The 14,225-nt window shown below is 42.7% G+C and overlaps 1 protein-coding gene across 6 annotated transcripts in view; it reads left to right on the top strand.

The window, feature by feature from the left end:
• LOC110495841 (nck-associated protein 5) overlaps positions 1-14,225 on the top strand; it is a 171,294-nt gene that overhangs the window by 120,625 nt on the left and 36,444 nt on the right. For all 6 annotated transcript variants that reach the window (XR_016488369.1, XR_016488370.1, XM_036952280.2 and 3 more), the window contains 3 exons: positions 2,293-2,361; positions 6,305-6,343; positions 6,565-6,684. Coding sequence is in view for 4 of the 6 variants with exons in the window: in XM_036952280.2 (XP_036808175.2) it covers positions 2,293-2,361; positions 6,305-6,343; positions 6,565-6,684 (228 nt within the window). In the remaining 2 variants the exon portion in view is untranslated. The remainder of the gene's footprint in view (positions 1-2,292; positions 2,362-6,304; positions 6,344-6,564; positions 6,685-14,225) is intronic.

Raw genomic sequence — 14,225 nt, 5'->3', positions numbered from 1 at the left:
TTTTCCACACAGTTCCCATATCAACAGTATCGTCAATATAGCACGCCACTTCACCTTTCTCCGACCCCTTGTTCCATAGAGAAAGATGATTCAACCAGTTACTACCCACACAAGGAATATGATACAAACGTTCAAAAACATGCTTATGTGCAACCTTTGGGTAATTATTTGCCTTCACTAGGAGTTTTTACTTTACTAATATTAATACAAGTACATTTTTTTTTTTGTAAAAGGCTTTTCGTGTACATCTCAAAGTTGCTCATTTGTTATAGCTCTGTGCCATTTTGATTAAGGCAGGGGAATATGTTAGGTGCAATTATTTAGCCTGGGTTTTAATCAAAGGTTGGCTTTTTGTACTAAAGGGCATGCGCCGAGAGAGGCGAGCTAGCCGGAGCGATGTTGACAGCTTCTAATATGGCCTGCCTGGACCGCCTGCATTTGACAAACTAGAAACAGAGGAGATCAATAGCCCCTCTCCCTTAAAAGGTGAAGCAATATCCCCCCCCCCCCCCCTCACTTAAAACAAGGACATATTCACATTAGCCCCTTCTAGCCCATTCTACCTAACTTCTTATTTGTACCTTTTAAAGTTCAGGATCATAACTTCAAGCCCCTTGACCTTTCATTGTGAGATACTTCTGCAGGTTTTTATTAGTTGGCCCCGGTCTTATGGTTGACACCTGACCTTTTCGACCTCCGGCAAATCCTCTCTTGTTGTTATCTTGTTCTCTGGCAGTATAGTCTTGCGCTACACAACACAGATATGATTTGTTGCATCAATAGTTTTTCATATGAAAACAAAGATTGGAGAGACTACAAATGCCTTTGGCATTATTTTCATTGGCCACATATGCAGTATCATTTCACATCCACACTGAACAAAAATATAAATGCCACACGTAAAGGGTTGGTCCCATGTTTCATGAGCTGAAATAAAAGATCCCATACATTTTCCATATGCACAAAAGCGTATTTCTTTAAAATGTTGTGCACAGATTAGTTTACATGCCTGTTATTGAGCATTTCTCTTTTTCCAAGATAATCCATCCACTTGACAGGTGTGGCATATCAAGATGCTGATTAAACAGCATGATCATTACACAGGTGCACCTTGTGCTTGGGAAACTAAAAGGCCACTCTAAAATGTGCAGTTTTGTCACACAACACAATGCCACAGAAGTCTCAAGTTTTGAGGGAGCATGCAATTGACAGGGATGTACACCAGAGCTGTTGCCAGAGAATTGATTGTTAATTTCTCCAACATAAGCCACCTCCAACTTCGTTTGAGAGAATTTGGCAGTATGTCCAACCGGCCTCACAGCTGCAGACCACGTGTATGGCGTTGTGTGGGTGAGCGGTTTGCTGATGTCAAAGTTGTGAACAGAGTGCCCCATGGTGGAGGTGGGGTTATGGTGTGGTCAGGCATAAGCTACGGACAACAAGCACAATTGCATTTTATCTATGTCAATTTGAATGCACAGAGATACTGTGACGAGATCCTTAGGCCCAGTGTCGTGCCATTCATCCGCCGCCATCACCTCCTGTTTCAGCATGATAATGCACGGCCCCATGTTGCAAGGATCTGTGCAACGTAAAATGTCCCAGTTCTTCCATGGCCTGCATACTCAACAGACATGTCACCATTGAGCATGTTTGGGATGATCTGGATCAACGTGTACGACAGCGTGTTCCAGTTCCCGTCAATATCCAGAAACTTCGCACAGCCATTGAAGTGGGTGGGACAACATTCAACATGCCACAATCAACAGCCTGTTCAACTATGCGAAGGAGATGTATCGCTCTGCATGAGGCAAATAGTGTCACAATAGATACAGTACTGACTGGTTTTCTGATCCACAGCCATACTTTTTTTTAAGGTATCTGTGACCAACAGATGCATATCTGTATTCCCAGTCATGTGAAATCCATAGATTATGGCCTAATGAATGTATTTCAATTAGCTGACTGCCTTATATGAACTGTAACTCAGTAAAATCTTTGAAATGATTGCGTGTTGCGTTTCTATTTGTTTGTTTAGTGTATGTCAATCAGGGTATATAATTATATGTTGGTTGTTCTATAACCACCTGTGATTGTTTTTTATTTTTTAATTGACGAGCAGGCACCACCTGGTATTTATTTATATACTATTTTAATTACTTTTCCTTCATTACTCTTTTGGTAAATGGCTCATAAATAAATCTGATGCATACAAACTGTACAAATTGCTTTTGACGACAAGCTCTCGGTGGATTTCAGTCATCACTAAATGTGTTTTATTTCGCCGTACAGGAGGAAAACTCCGCATTGGCCATGGAGAACGAGAGCCAGAGGGAGCAGTATGAGCACTGTCTGGATGAGGTGAGTAGTCCACGCCTCGCTCTATTCACCCAGCCCGCAACCTCCGTGAGAGAAATCTTTTCTTTCACCACACGAATGATACCCTACATCTCAGGAACAAGTGTTATTTCTTCCCTATTCTGTGACTTATTGTGAGTTGTATTCTTTTCTATTTACCTTCAGCGACTTTCTTTAAGATCGTACTGATAGTACTGATCCAACAGGTTACAAACACTGCACTATTTCCAGTATCCTTCTCTACCTTTGCCGACTTTTCTTTGAGATTTCTCTCAATACACAATTTTCCTGCTCTCAAATTCTATCAATGCAATTCCAAAGTAATTCCTCTCCAAAGGAAATGTGATTATGGAGAAAGAGGTACTTGGCGTTCTGACGGCGAACTGTGTTGTGGGAGAAGCTGGGAAAATGGTGGCCTGAGGGAGCCGAATGACAGCAATTAATGAGCTTGTTGGCTCGGACCGCACGCTGAGTCACCCTGAGGGAAGGCTGGAGGCCCGCTAGTGCCAGAAAGGACAGACTGGTCTAATACACTGTGGTGCCAGCTACTGGGGCTCATATGACCTGAGATCTGGGTCTCTGGTGCCAGAGGGAGTGGGGGTGGGGAGGGGGGAGACGTAGATTGATGGTGGGACAGAGAAAGCGAGAGAATGAAAGAAAGAAAAAGAAAGCGAGAGAACGTGATAGAGAGACACAAGGAGCGTTAACAATACGTGATCTGTGTTAACAGTCCATCTGTGGTATGCAATTGTTTTGCAATGCTCCAAGCATACTGTATGAAACTCCACACCATGCTGCAGCCTTGGAGGCTAACGCCTGGGGTGGGCCCAGACCAAATCCCTTTTCCACTTCCGTGACCTCAAAAAGCCAGGGCTGTGCTGCTCTGTTGTCTGGTCTGGTGTTGTGTTGTCCTCTGAGGTCTCTTCTGACTGGAGCTAGCTCACTAATGAGCATGTTGTGATGCGGAAGTCTCCACAGCTCTAACAGCTCTGCTGATGGGCTCAGGACCTTTGGAAACTGAAGAGAACGCGGGGCTTGTTTAGTAATGATGCATTTTTTTAAGAAAAAGATTGTGGATTATTATCTCTACATAAGCAGAGTGGTGGCTGTTTGGTATGCTATTTGGGCTGGCCACTCACTTTAGTTTTTAAAATGATTTTTTTTAAATACAGTGCCTTGCGAAAGTATTCGGCCCCCTTGAACTTTGCGACATTTTGCCACATTTCAGGCTTCAAACATAAAGATATAAAACTGTATTTTTTTGTGAAGAATCAACAACAAGTGGGACACAATCATGAAGTGGAACGACATTTATTGGATATTTCAAACTTTTTTAACAAATCAAAAACTGAAAAATTGGGCGTGCAAAATTATTCAGCCCCCTTAAGTTAATACTTTGTAGCGCCACCTTTTGCTGCGATTACAGCTGTAAGTCGCTTGGGGTATGTCCCTATCAGTTTTGCACATCGAGATACTGACATTTTTTCCCATTCCTCCTTGCAAAACAGCTCGAGCTCAGTGAGGTTGGATGGAGAGCATTTGTGAACAGCAGTTTTCAGTTCTTTCCACAGATTCTCGATTGGATTCAGGTCTGGACTTTGACTTGGCCATTCTAACACCTGGATATGTTTATTTTTGAACCATTCCATTGTAGATTTTGCTTTATGCTTTGGATCATTGTCTTGTTGGAAGACAAATCTCCGTCCCAGTCTCAGGTCTTTTGCAGACTCCATCAGGTTTTCTTCCAGAATGGTCCTGTATTTGGCTCCATCCATCTTCCCATCAATTTTAACCATCTTCCCTGTCCCTGCTGAAGAAAAGCAGGCCCAAACCATGATGCTGCCACCACCATGTTTGACAGTGGGGATGGTGTGTTCAGCTGTGTTGCTTTTACGCCAAACATAACGTTTCGCATTGTTGCCAAAAAGTTGAATTTTGGTTTCATCTGACCAGAGCACCTTCTTCCACATGTTTGGTGTGTCTCCCAGGTGGCTTGTGGCAAACTTTAAACAACACCTTTTATGGATATGTTTAAGAAATGGCTTTCTTCTTGCCACTCTTCCATAAAGGCCAGATTTGTGCAATATACGACTGATTGTTGTCCTATGGACAGAGTCTCCCACCTCAGCTGTAGATCTCTGCAGTTCATCCAGAGTGATCATGGGCCTCTTGGCTGCATCTCTGATCAGTCTTCTCCTTGTATGAGCTGAAAGTTTAGAGGGACGGCCAGGTCTTGGTAGATTTGCAGTGGTCTGATACTCCTTCCATTTCAATATTATCGCTTGCACAGTGCTCCTTGGGATGTTTAAAGCTTGGGAAATCTTTTTGTATCCAAATCCGGCTTTAAACTTCTTCACAACAGTATCTCGGACCTGCCTGGTGTGTTCCTTGTTCTTCATGATGCTCTCTGCGCTTTTAACGGACCTCTGAGACTATCACAGTGCAGGTGCATTTATACGGAAACTTGATTACACACAGGTGGATTGTATTTATCATCATTAGTCATTTAGGTCAACATTGGATCATTCAGAGATCCTCACTGAACTTCTGGAGAGAGTTTGCTGCACTGAAAGTAAAGGGGCTGAATAATTTTGCACGCCCAATTTTTCAGTTTTTGATTTGTTAAAAAAGTTTGAAATATCCAATAAATGTCGTTCCACTTCATGATTGTGTCCCACTTGTTGTTGATTCTTCACAAAAAAATACAGTTTTATATCTTTATGTTTGATGCCTGAAATGTGGCAAAAGGTCGCAAAGTTCAAGGGGGCCGAATACTTTCGCAAGGCACTGTATTTCTATAATTTTTGTTCCACTTAGTAAACATGTGCAAATGTCATGCTATTGAAAGGCTGGTAAAAGGAGTTATGCCACATTTTGCAAGGCATCAGATGCAAGAGACTGTTATGCCACACTTCATGTAGTATGACTTGAACTATGAATGCTCTATAAAGTCTTTATAAGTGATTTTATTTATCATCTGTTGTAATTTAGATTCTCACTTGAAGATCATTCAATATTCTTTGAATTAGTGCCCTTCAGTTTTACAGAAGCAGCTCTGTATCACTCCCCACAGGGCTCAATCACTTCATCATATTTACTCCATCTCCCGTTATTCAATAGAGGGAGAGAGGACACCTCTGAGAAAAAGCCAATGCGTGCTTACAGTGAATTAACGAGCAATCAATGGGCTGTAATCAGAGTCAGAGTCGATGGGGCATTGCGGTCTAAACTCGGAAGAGTGGTAGGGGTGTGAGGCGCTCTGCGGCCAAAGCCCAGGCACAACAGTACTTTAGCCCTCCACTTCTTCTCTCCGACTGACCGCTGTGTCGCAAATGACACCCTATTCCCTATATAGTGCGCTCCTTTTGACCAGGGCCTATGGCGTCAAGTAGTGCAGTATATAAGGGATAGGGTGCCCTTCAGGACACAACCCTCTACTCTCCAAGCCACTACATCAGCCCTGACACTGCTGTCAATACAGAATCAACAGAAGACAATTAAACATCATGAAGACATGCAGCGTGTCTGGCTCCAATCTGTTCGGCTTCGCCGGGCCGCTACTGGCCTTCTCTGCCACCCTGCGTCAGATGTATGATGATTGGTCCCCTTAGGAATCAACACACTCCTCCAAGGGAAGACAGACGGGGGGACAATGCTGTAATGTATTGGGACATCGTGTTCACTAAAGCCTGTAATAATTTTGTAAGCGGTCAGAGGAACTTGTGTATAAAATGTTGTTGGAGGAAGAGGGGAATTGAGAAAATGCGGCGTCGGCATGCACAGGGCAGGGGCAGTTTAGAGTTGAGGTCGTGGGTCAACTAGAGACATTTTCTTTCTTTCTCACTCATCTTTCTCACCCATAACAGCCACCATATTATGGTCAGTCACTAAACAGCTTGCATAAAACGTTTGGATAATTCTTGTTTCTTTTTTCATTCTGTATTAGGTTGCCAATCAAGTTGTGCAGGCACTGCTCACCCAAAAGGTAGGAGTCTGGTTTCCATAGCAACTGTGTTATAAAAACGCCTCAGAATTATACTAATATTAGATCCAATGATGTTGTTAGACATGTATGTAATACAGTAGCTCAAAACTTTGTGTTAACTAATCAACTTTTATGGTGTCCATATTAGGATAGTCACACATCAATGTAAGTTCACACCTCTGCTTGTAATAACTCTCTCTCTGTTGTTTTTCACCATGCAGGATCTGAGGGAGGAGTGTCTGAAGTTGCGGACCAGAGTGTTTGACCTGGAGCAACAAAACCGGACCATGAGTGTCCTCTTCCAGCAGCGAGTCCGACCTGCATCAGACCTGCTCCTGCAGGTAGGGACCTGTCCACTCATCTAGTCCCAGAACTACTATAGAACCTCATTGTCCCAGAACCATTATAGGACCTCATTGTCCCAGAACCTCATTGTCCCAGAACCACTACAGAACCTCATTGTTCCAGAACCACTATAGAACCTCATTGTCCTGGAACCACTATAGAACCTCATTGTCCCAGAACCACTACAGAACCTCTTTGTCCCAGAACCACTACAGAACCTCATTGTCCCAGAACCAATATAAAACCTCATTGTCCCAGAACCACAATAGAACTTCATTACCCCAGAACCACTATAGCACCTCATTGTCCCAGAACCACGATAGAACCTCATAGAGAAACTATTGGCCATGACTCAGATGTGCCTGACTGATGGAGTTAAAATAGCATTTCACTGCTACTAGTTTCAGTATTAGAACTATGTTGGTTCTTGTATTCAATATTGTTGAAGGCAACAGTGTGGGTGTAAGGACATCTGCTCCAGTAGCATATTTGCTCACTTCAAAGTTCTGAAGAGCAGCGATATTAGATCATCCATCTTTTTGTGATGGCGATGTGATCCTGAGTCCGGGGTCTGTGATATCATCATCGCTAAAAAAACAGTGTGCTCATGAACCATCCAGCCTCTGCGGAGCTGCAGGGCTCAGACAAGATCATTTGAGAAAGTACCGAGACTCGCGTCATCCATCCTGGGCTCTCTCGGGGGGACGGTAAACCTCTCAACCAAATTACCTCTAGCTCACCAGACCTTGTGGCATGTAACACAGACATAGATGCTAGAGAGAGGGGAGGGTATGTGTGTGCGCCCGTGTGTGTATGTAGTCTGCCGTGGGTAGGAATGCACACTTACTGTAACACAGAAATCATTTACTCCAGTCACTGCAGAGAGAGAGAGAGAGAGAGAGAGAAATATTGACAACCATGTCTGCTATAAAATGGCCGCATGGATTTTCCTTAATCTGATTTGCAGCTATGGCCGTCCAGCTCTCGTTACCTTACCTCTTCTCAGAGTGGAGAGTGGAGGCTCTCAGACTGCCACAGGGTAAAAGGGGGAGATGTGGGGTGTGAGAGGGAGCTGAGGGGGATGGAGGTACAGGGGGCCTATAGACGGCACAGACGGTTAATGAGACTCCTACTGGTCTTAATGAGAACATGTGGCTCAGAAAGGATGGATGAGAGGAGCTCAGGGGAGAGCTGAGTGCAGGTACTATGCAAGTCAACACATCCAGGTGCTATGCAAGTCAACACATCCAGGTGCTATGCAAGTCAACACATCCAGGTGCTATGCAAGTCAACACATCCAGGTACTATGCAAGTCAACACATCCAGGTACTATGCAAGTCAACACATCCAGGTACAGAAACAAAGAAAGTTATAGTTGAAGAATAACTTTTTTTTATTGTTGACAATATCTGTAAAACAACAGCCTCCAGAACACTGGTGTTGTTGAATAGTCCACAAACCATTTTAATGGATCTCGTTTAAGCAATGTTTCGATCAATAGACCCTCATCACGATTTGTTCAGGTGTTGACAAAATTCGAAAGGATATAAATGAGAATTGCAAAGAGCGAGCTGACGACAATCCTTTATCTACCTCAAGTTCAGGAGAGAGTATGCCCTCTGTCAGTCGCCCTCTGCTATGCTGACATATGGATAATTGAAAGTCACAGTCCACATTGTCCAGTGAAGAGTGCAATTTTGGCTGGAAGGGAGGCATTTTCGTCATTCCAACAGATTGAGCGAAGCTGTGGATGCGCTATTTTTGTCCCAACTTAACCAGGGCATGAATAAAGTGAAATGTGTCATTGTTTATGAACTATTTGTAACTATTGAATCATATTTTGATTTAATAAACTAATTTGTATGTTCTGGTTATATCCTACAAGAGTAAATGTTAGCGCATTCAGTCTGTTCAGTAGAGCATTTGTGTTCAATATACAACGTGATCAACAAGACATTGAAGAGAGCAATATACCGTAAATCTATTTGCTTGTGTAGCAGGGGCCTCTGTCTCTGCCCCAAATTGTATCCTATTCCCTATATAGTGCTCTGGTCAAAAGAAGTGCACTATGTAGAAAATAGAGTACCATTTGGGACAGAGCTGGCTTTTCACGAGGGAGTATGCCGGGAATGAGGATTTGTAGCAAGGCATTTTTTCAGCAGTGAGGAAGTGAGATTTTATTGTGAAGGAGGCGGATAGATTTGAAAGATTTATGTCCAACTTTATGTCCAACCGATGTCTGCCAGCACATTAAACAACAAGAAAATAATTGACACTTGTGTAAGCGATAGCTAAATCATACATTATAGGAGGATTTTTTTTTTGTATTTTCACATGGATTCCTCAAACAGTCATTCATTTTATTGAAAATCTCATGATTCTTTCATGGTTGTGGTTTTGTCGATATGTTTCAGGTTGTAAACCTTGTTTCTATTCCTGGGATTAGTTTCTCTATAAAGGTGGCTGTGACAACGATGACCAGTAATACAAGTGCTGAAAGAGTATATGATTGATTGATTGATTGAGTCAATTAAAACATGGGTTTGAAATCAGTTCCCTTGCTACTTATTGTGGATAATTTCTCTTGAAGCAGCCTAATATTTTGCCCTCTAAAACGGCTGCAGGTAACCTTCTGTTTTTTTAAAATTATTATTTTTTAATTTTTTATTTAACCTTTATTTAACTAGGCAAGTTAGGGGTTTGCATGAATTACCTTTATACCATAACCTACCATCAAATAGTAATTAGCGACAGTAGAGCTAGACATATTAATATTTCCTATCAGTCAGAGTATTTAATTTAATTTCTACTGTTCTGGGAGTCGGTAATTAAATGTGTTATTGGCCTCTGGGGCCATCTTGAATTTCCCTGATTACGAATCACTGCTCTCTATTGAGATTGTGATTAAGAATACTGGGAATATGCTTGACCTGCTGTCGCCTCATGTAATTTGGCATTTCACATGCTACAAAGCTCTACAAAGCTCTGTTTGCTGCAGTTCGGCCAGGTGTTTAGTAAGGTGTATAAGTAGCGAATAATAATTCCCTCCTTCCACTCAGAGAGGCAGCCTTATCAAAAGTGACAGGCGAGTGGTAATTGAGTTAACAATTATCCGTAAAAGTAGGTCCTGGCTGCCGTGGAAACTTCCCATGCCCCTCTGGCAGGACGTAGTAGCTACACAGTACCATTCAGTCATTTTTGCCTTCTAAATTTTGATTGGCTTTTGCACTATGGTTCCCCTCAAAGTGTTGTCTTTGCTGGAGGTTTGTTAACTGGACTGCCTGCACAGTATTCCTATTCTGGTTAATTTCTCAGTGGAGTACGAGAGTCATGTTTTGTCTTAGTTTAGCCAATTCCCTGCTATACGTTACCTGTATTCTCTGACTAAGGGAAGACCAAGCCTTGAGTGCAGAATCAAACGCAGATTAGGTAATAGGTAGTAACAGAGAAGGTGAGCTCCCTCAGTGCGCCTCCGTCCTTGGCTAGATCACACTTCCACGCGGTCAGGTACAGTGAGGCTAGCCCTAAGAGACACGGAGATGGGGGAGCTGTCCGCCCCCATGTCCCCCCCCCCCCCCCCCTCCCCACCACTCCCCATCGGAGGCCTTGTGACACTATTGACTGAATCATTGATGACTGTGCTGAGGAGGTGTAATCCTGCACCCCTACGATAACATCAGCCCCCCTTCTCTTCTCCTGACACTCAACCACTCCCATCCCCCTGTGTGGACAGCCTATACCCTGGAGAGGAGCGATAGGGCTTCAGAGAGGACTACATTTCTGTTACGGGCTTTATGGTGAGAGAGACGCCATCTGGCATGTTAAGTCCACTGTAAAGGACAACCTGGACTGAGTCAGCTACAGGGGAAGAATTCTCATCTACATATAAACTTTAGGTCATAATGGGAAGTTAAGCGGTATTCAAGAAAATACTTGGTTTAGAACAAGCTGTAGTAGGTATATTTTGCCTCCGTTAATTCACAGTTATGTACATGATATGAATATGATTTTCAAATTTGAACTACAAATAAGCAGATCGTGTTTTAAAACCTTTTCATTTAATTACTGTCACTTCCCTTTAATTCTTACATTTTAAGTCTTTGCATAAATGTGTAAGCAATAAACAACATATTTTATGTAACAATTTGATTATACCTAACAAACTAATTGAAAACTATTTAGCATCATATGTGCATGAACTGTGCAAAAAAAAAGAGGGATGAAATAAAATTGATTAGAGGCTCAACATGCTGTTTATATACTGTACTACATTCCCATTTAATCCAGTTTAAACAGCTCTATCATTATTTCTCTATTTCATAAGTTAACTGACGATGGGGAACAAGAGAGCACATTGCGTCTAATCCTTTTCCACATCCCAATCGATCGTGACCACACTGTACCAAATTGACTTGGGCCAATAATAAAATACGGAGCATTCCACCGAGATGACCTCAAGGTTCAGAATTTCCAGAAAATAGTCAAATAGCCTATTAGATCTGAAAGAGAGTATTGATGTCCCTCCAGGTCCCTGATAGCACACAATATGCTGTACAGTACTAGAGAACCAGACTGCACGATGGGTCGAGCAATTTCAACTCAATTGAAATTTCACACACAAACACAGTTTTTCTTCTTCTATCCCCATGGGGACGTAAAATATATTTCCATTCAGAATCCTATTTTCCCTTAACCCTAACCCTAGTTGTAACCCTAACCCTAAACCCAACCCCTAAGCTTCAAATAACCTTTGTCCTTATTGGGACGTGGTTAATGTCCCCACGAGGGAGAATTTTCCTGATTTTACTATCCTTGTGGGAACTTAATGGGATTTTAGATCCTCACACGGTTAGAAGAACCAACCCACACACACACATGCACATCAAAATACAAACCAATTACTTTTACAAAAATCCATTGGAAATCAATATGATTTAATCCATTAGAATTTTGCCATTATAGCCTATCATCGTTTAGCTACTCTGCAGGATAGAGTCAGTGTCCCCTTAAACTCAGTCTAAATGGGGCTGAGATTACGGAAAGAGAAACAAGAGGGAGGATTAATTTGGCACTCTGGGGAGATAAAGGGATCGTCATAAATGTGATTTAATCCACATCTCCAGTTTACATCTAATTTCCACATGTAAATGCATCTACAATTAACAGCACCACTTGGAACTATTTCTATCCATTCTCTGTGTTTCGCGGCGGGTGGCTCTCACACCCAAGCAAGCCGTTGCACCTTTTCAAACTTGATCAATACGAATTTTTATTTTATGTATTTCTTATTTCACCTTTATTTAACCAGGTAGGCAAGTTGAGAACAAGTTCTCATTTACAACTGAGACCTGGCCAAGATAAAGCAAAGCAGCTCGACACATACAACAACACAGAGTTACACATGGAGTAAAACAAACATACAGTCAATAATACAGTAGAAAAATAAGTCTATATACGATGTGAGCAAATGAGGTGAGATAAGGGAGGTAACGGCAAAAAAAATGCCATGGTGGCGAAGTAAATACAATATAGCAAGTAAAACACTGGATTGGTTGATTTGCAGTGGGAAGAATGTGCAAAGTAGAGATAGAAATAATGGGGTGCAAAGGAGCTAAATAAATTAATACAGTAGGGGGAGAGGTAGTTGTTTGGGCTAAATTATAGATGGGCTATGTACAGGTGCAGTAATCTGTGCGCTGCTCTGACAGCTGGTGCTTAAAGCTAGTGAGGGAGATAAGTGTTTCCAGTTTTAGAGATTTTTGTAGTTCGTTCCAGTCATTGGCAGCAGAGAACTGGAAGGAGAGGCGGCCAAAGGAAGAATTGGTTTTGGGGGGGACCAGAGAGATATACTGTACCTGCTGCAGCGCGTGCTACAGGTGGGTGCTGCCATGGTGACCAGCGAGCTGAGATAAGGGGGGAGTTTACCTAGCAGGGTCTTGTAGATGACCTGGATCCAGTGGGTTTGGTGACGAGTATGAAGCGAGGGCCAGCCAACGAGAGCATACAGGTCGCAGTGGTGGGTAGTATATGGGGCTTTGGTGACAAAACGGATGGCACTGTGATAGACTGCATCCAATTTAATGAGTAGGGTATTGGAGGCTATTTTGTAAACGACATCGCCGAAGTCGAGGATTGGTAGCATGGTCAGTTTTACAAGGGTTTGTTTGGCACCATGAGTGAAGGATGTTTTGTTGCGAAATAGGATGCCAATTCTAGATTTAACTTTGGATTGGAGATGTTTGATGTGAGTCTGGAAGGAGAGTTTACAGTCTAACCAGACACCTAGGTATTTGTAGTTGTCCACATATTCTAAGTCAGAGCCGTCCAGAATAGTGATGTTGGACAGGCGGGCAGGTGCAGGCAGCGATCGGTTGAAGAGCATGCATTTAGTGTTACTTGTATTTAAGAGAAATTGGAGGCCACGGAAGGAGCGTTGTATGGCATTGAAGCTTGCCTGGAGGGTTGTTAACACAGTGTCCAAAGAAGGGCCAGAAGTATACAGAATGGTGTCGTCTGAGTAGAGGTGGATCAGAGACTCACCAGCAGCAAGAGCGACATCATTGATGTATACAGAGAAGCGAGTCTGTCCAATAATTGAACCCTGTGGCATCCCCATAGAGACTGCCAGAGGCCCGGACAACAGATCTCCAATTTGACACACTGAACTCTATCAGAGAAGCAGTTGGTGAACCGGGCGAATGCAAACCAGGAATGCAATATATTGAGATTCGATGTCAAGGCAACCAAGACGTATGTCCTGGGAAGTGTTTCTTTAGCCTAAGGGACGCCATATGGTGAAGATACATGTATTAGCTGGTGTTCTACTTCTAAAGCCTCACTTCACATTGCATGACGTGTATTACACTAGTGCAGCAGTCATCACAAATTATATATAACATATTGAGCCTTGTAGTGAAGGAGACCTACCTGTAAATTCCTGGGAGGTCTTCAGGTGTCTTTGGTTGGTTGCTTTCAGTGAGATTGTGACTATTGATCCTCTGACAGTAGTCCATGGATGTTCTGAACACAATGTTAAAGTGGCAATTGTCAATGCCCAAGGCTGGGTTTATGAAACAAAGGACTATCCCTCTCATCATGAATGCATTTTGCAAAAGAAACTGGTTACAAGGGGCTGTCGTCCCAAGTAAAAAGAATATGGCTTCCAGGAATACGGTTTCCACTGTATATATAGATACAATGCAATAGTGTATCTATCTCTATGGCTTTCACACTGCGTTTGCAGGAAGGCTTGTTAGCTCGAAGCCTCCGGGACCCCAGGGCTCGGCCGGTGTGTTGATCACTAGCACTGGGACTGATTTTATTACAAGCTTTTCGACTTATTGTCTGGCTCTCTGTTTCATTGTTGGATCAGTGGACTTATGCAGTGAGCCGGTGTCTTCATGCTGAAGGTTATTTTCGGAAGGTCACCTCCATACTGTAGCTCTGTCCCTGATACTCAGTGTAACGGTTGATAGCACATTCAAACTCTAGAATGGCAAAATCTTGCATCGGAATCTCGCACTTAAACAGGTGGTAA

The sequence above is a fragment of the Oncorhynchus mykiss genome, chromosome 18 (assembly GCF_057628025.1).
Source record: "Oncorhynchus mykiss isolate SJ-2025 chromosome 18, ASM5762802v1, whole genome shotgun sequence".
NCBI lineage: Eukaryota > Metazoa > Chordata > Actinopteri > Salmoniformes > Salmonidae > Oncorhynchus > Oncorhynchus mykiss.
The sequence above is the reverse complement of the archived record's forward strand: the minus strand, read 5'-3'. Positions and strand labels throughout refer to the sequence as shown.